The sequence below is a fragment of the Babylonia areolata genome, chromosome 23, assembly GCF_041734735.1.
Source record: "Babylonia areolata isolate BAREFJ2019XMU chromosome 23, ASM4173473v1, whole genome shotgun sequence".
NCBI lineage: Eukaryota > Metazoa > Mollusca > Gastropoda > Neogastropoda > Buccinidae > Babylonia > Babylonia areolata.
The window spans coordinates 45,768,841-45,773,840 of NC_134898.1; the positions used below are offsets into that span (position 1 = coordinate 45,768,841).

General features: G+C 43.5%; 1 protein-coding gene across 5 annotated transcripts in view; it reads left to right on the forward strand.

The window, feature by feature from the left end:
• The window catches only part of LOC143298360 (uncharacterized), an 88,276-nt gene that overhangs the window by 7,485 nt on the left and 75,791 nt on the right, over nt 1-5,000 (forward strand). For 4 of the 5 annotated variants that reach the window (XM_076611255.1, XM_076611258.1, XM_076611259.1 and 1 more), the window contains 2 exons: nt 531-686; nt 1,352-3,206. In XM_076611255.1, coding sequence (XP_076467370.1) covers nt 3,005-3,206 — 202 coding nt within the window. In that variant the 5' untranslated portion in view covers nt 531-686; nt 1,352-3,004. Of the gene's footprint in view, nt 1-97; nt 456-530; nt 687-1,351; nt 3,207-5,000 lie in introns of those variants that run through there. The other variant, XM_076611257.1, reaches the window with a different exon arrangement.

The window sequence follows — 5,000 nt, forward strand, 5'->3', positions numbered from 1 at the left end:
AGACTGAGACCTGTTCAACACAAAACGTCAGTTATTAGGAAAAATAAAACAAAACAAAACAAAAAACAAACAAACAAACAAACCCCCCCCCAAAAAAAAAACAACAAACAAACGAACTGCACATATACACCGATATGGTTGTGAGGTAATTTTTACACACAGTTGTATACAACTTCACGACGTGACATATTATAATCCTTCAGAATTGTTTCCAAGTGATCGAACATAACCAAGCACTTACATTTGAGGATTGGCAATGTAAAAAAAAAAAAAAAAAAAAAAAATCCATATGCAATCTGTTTTCTCAGAGCGGTAATATGATATATTTTGCCAGTCTATTATCTGCTTTGCTGAAACTTCAGTGAACCGGAAAACTCAATCTGTCGATTTCCCAACCACTGATTCAGAACGCTCGTACACTGGTGCCGCAAAACTGGGTAGACGATTGAAAGAAGGTAGGTTGGTGTTTATTTGTTTAGCTGAAGACGTAAGAAAAAAGTTTAAAAGATTTATTTGTGTGTGTGTTGTAGAACCAATGAAACTGCAGTGTGGTGCAGTGCAACTCGACTATTTTACAAACAGTGGAAAGCTGGCAGATTGATGTCTATTTTTGAGTGGTTTCTTCTGCGAACTGTGTGTCACACTTTTAAACACTACCAGAACCATCAGACAGCCGATTTATTAAGGTTCGTTTGCTGAGTAGATTTGGCTGACATCTACTTCTATTAGTTCATAATCTGGTCGGGTAGGAAGGAGAAAGAGAGAGAGAGAGAGAGAGAGAGAGAGAGAGAGAGAGAGAGAGAGAGAGAGAGAGAGAGAGAGAGAGAGAGAAACAAACAAGAATCTTTCGCTAATCACTAACATGTACACTCGCTACCACTAGGTGCAAGATCGAGGCGCTTAATCACTGAGAGAGAGAGAGGGAGAGAGAGAGAGGGGGAGAGAGAGAGGGGAGAGAGAGGGGGAGAAGGAGAGAAGGGAGAGAGAGAGGGAGAGAGAGAGGGAGAGGGAGAGGGAGGAGAGAGAGAGAGAGAGGGAGTGGGAGAGAGAGGAGAGGGAGAGGGAGAGAAGGGGAGAGAGAGAGAAGGGAGAGAGAGAGAGAGGAGGGAGGGAGAGAGAGGGAGAGGGAGAGAGGGGAGAGACGAGGGAGAGAAGGGAGAGAGAGGAAGGGGGAGGGAGAGAGAGAGAGGGAGAGAGAGAGGGAGAGGGAGAGGGAGAGAGAGTGAAGGAGAGAGAGGGAGAGAGGGAGAGAGAGAGAGAGAGAGAGGCATTACTACTGATCGGTGTGTTGTTATTTCCATTGGTAGTTGTGACATAATCCTTTGGGTGTGTTACGCGTCGGTCAGTACAGATCGGGGGGGATTTTACCCGGTGCCTGAAAGTGCTCATTGGAGCGTTATTACGACCTAGGTCGCCGATCGCTGGGAGCAAAACACTTTGAGAGGAATGCTATCTATACGGACGTTGTCAGCTGAAAGTCTTCATAAAAGTGTAGACTAACTGTCTTCACGAGACTGCTATCTTCTGACAGTTTTCAAGGGAGTGTTATCTACAGGAGTGTATATCTACTGACAGTCTTCACGGCAGTGCTGTTGTCTACAGGAGTGATATTTACTGACAGTCTTCACGGGAGGGTTATCTACAGGAGTGTTATCTACTGACAGTTTTCACGGCCGGGAGAGTTGTCTTCAGGAGTGTTATCTACTGACAGTCTTCACGGGAGTGTTATCTACAGGAGTGTTATCTACTGACAGTCTTCACGGGAGTGTTATCTACAGGAGTGTATATCTACTGACAGTCTTCACGGCAGTGCTGTCTACAGGAGTGGAGTGATATCTATTGACAGTCTTCACGGGAGGGTTATTTACAGGAGTGTTATTTACTGACAGTCTTCACGGGAGTGTTTTCTACAGGAGTGTTATTTACTGACAGTCTTCACGGGAGTGTTTTCTACAGGAGTGTTATTTACTGACAGTTTTCAAGGTAGAGTGTTATCTACAGGAGTGTGTATCTACTGACAGTCTTCACGGCAGTGCTGTTGTCTACAGGAGTGTTATTTACTGACAGTCTTCACGGGAGTGTTTTCTACAGGAGTGTTATCTACTGACAGTCTTCACGGGAGGGTTATCTACAGGAGTGTTATCTACTGACAGTCTTCACGGGAGTGTTACCCACAGGAGTGTTATATACTGACAGTCTTCACGGGAGTGTTTTCTACAGGAGTGTTATTTACTGACAGTCTTCACAGGAGTGTTTTCTACAGGAGTGTTATTTACTGACAGTCTTCACGGGAGGGTTATCTACAGGAGTGTTATCTACTGACAGTTTTCACGGCCGGGAGAGTTGTCTTCAGGAGTGTTATCTACTGACAGTCTTCACGGGAGTGTTACCCACAGGAGTGTTATCTACTGACAGTCTTCACGGGAGTGTTACCCACAGGAGTGTTATCTACTGACAGTCTTCACGGGAGGGTTATCTACAGGAGTGTTATTTACTGACAGTCTTCACGGGAGTGTTTTCTACAGGAGTGTTATTTACTGACAGTCTTCACGGGAGTGTTATCTACAGGAGTGTTATTTACTGACAGTCTTCACGGGAGTGTTTTCTACAGGAGTGTTATTTACTGACAGTCTTCACGGCAGTGTTGTTTACAGGAGTGTTATTTACTGACAGTCTTCACGGCAGTGTTGTTTACAGGAGTGCTATTTACTGGCAGTCTTCACGGGAGTGTTTTCTACAGGAGTGTTATCTACTGACAGTCTTCACGGGAGGGTTATCTACAGGAGTGTTATCTACTGACAGTCTTCACGGGAGTGTTACCCACAGGAGTGCTATCTACTGACAGTCTATACGGGAGGATTATCTACAGGAGTGTATATCTACTGACAGTCTTCACGGGACTCGTGAATCATTTAATTAAACAAATCACAACTATCACCCACCACCACATCCCCCCGCCCGCTGATCTACATCAGTACATACACAGCATCGCGCTACAGCCAGAATGACAGATCGCGGAGCTGTACCGCCGCTGAGGGGAGGGGAGGAGATGGGGGTTGGGGTGGAGGTGGAGGTGGAGGAGGAGGTGGACGGGGGGACGAGAAACGACACTGATGCCGCCATGAGGTACGGGTACGACGGCGAAGAGAGCTCTGTGGATCCTGAGCCTTGTCTGCCACCACCCCGGGTGCCTGGCCCTTTACCGGGTGAGTGGGCTAGCTTTTTTTATGAGTATCGTCATTGTTATCAGCCCCCATCCACATGTACTATAGTTATGTGGTTTCTGTTCAAACGTGTGTGTGTGTGTGTGTGTGTGTGTGTGTGTGTGTGTGTGTGTGTGTGTGTGTGTGTGTGTGTGTGTGTGTGTGTGTGTGTGTGTGTGTGTGTGTGTGTATGTGTGAGAGAGAGAGAGAAAGAGAGTTTGTGTGTGTGTGTGTGTGTGTGTGTGTGTGTGTGTGTGCGAGAGAGAGAGAGAGAGAGAGAGAGAGAGAGAGAGAGATTGTGTGTGTGCGTGTGTGTGTGTGCGTGAGAGAGAGAGAGAGAGAGAGAGAGAGAGAGAGAGAGTCTGTGTGTGTGTGTGAGTGAGAGAGAGAGAGAGAGAGAGAGAGTGTGTGTGTGTGAGTGAGTGTTTGTGTGTGTGTGTGTGTGTGTGTGCGTGCGTGCATGCATGCATGTGTGTGTGTGTGTGTGTGTGTGTGTGTGTGTGTGCAGTGCGTGCATGTGTGAGTATGCACAAGCTTTTATATTGATATTTCTATACACTTGTATGTATCCTAATTTCTACTGTATCTGTGTTTGTGTATGATTTTCGATTTATGTTCGTACCTTGTTATGTACTATCCCCCCCCATCCACCCCCTCCCCCAATATTCCTTGTGACCCCGGTACACTTGGTAATAAAGACCTATTCTATTCCATTCTATTCTATTATGAGTGACCTGTTTATTATAATTACCATCATTATGAGTGACCTGTTTATTATAACTATCATCATTATGAGTGACCTGTTTATTATAATTACCATCATTATGAGTGACCTGTTTATTATAACTATCATCGTTATGAGTGACCAGTTTATTATAACTATCATCATTATGAGTGACCTGTTTATTATAACTATCATCATTATGAGTGACCTGTTTATTATAATTATCATCATTATGAGTGACCTGTTTATTATAGTTATCATCATTATGTGTGACCTGTTTATTATAACTATCATCATTATGAGTGACCTGTTTATTATAACTATCATCATTATGAGTGACCTGTTTATTATAACTATCATCATTATGAGTGACCTGTTTATTATAACTATCATCATTATGAGTGACCTGTTTATTATAACTATCATCATTATGAGTGACCTGTTTATTATAATTATCATCATTATGAGTGACCTGTTTATTATAATTATCATCATTATGAGTGACCTGTTTATTATAACTATCATCATTATGAGTGACCTGTTTATTATAACTATCATCATTATGAGTGACCTGTTTATTATAACTATCATCATTATGAGTGACCTTTATATTCTTCTTCTTCTTCTTCCTTCGTGGGCTGCAACTCCCATGTCCACTCGTATGTACACGAGTGGGCTTTTACGTGTATGACCGTTTTTTTTTACCCCGCCATGTAGGCAGCCACACTCCGTTTTCAGGGGTGTGAATGCTGGGTATGTTCTTGTTTCCATAACCCACCGACCGCTGACATGAATTACAGGATCTTTAACCTGCGTATTTGATCTTCTGCTTGCGTATACATACGAAGGGGGTTCAGGCACTAGCTGGTCTGCACATATGTTGACCTGGGAGATCGGAAAAATTTCCACCTTTCACCCACCAGATTCCGTTACCGAGATTCGAATCCAGGACCCTCAGATTGAAAGTCCAACGTTCTAACCACTCAGCTATTGCGCCCGTTGACCTTTATATAATAATCATCATTATGAATGACCTTAAAATAATTATTACCACAATGAGTGATCTTTATATC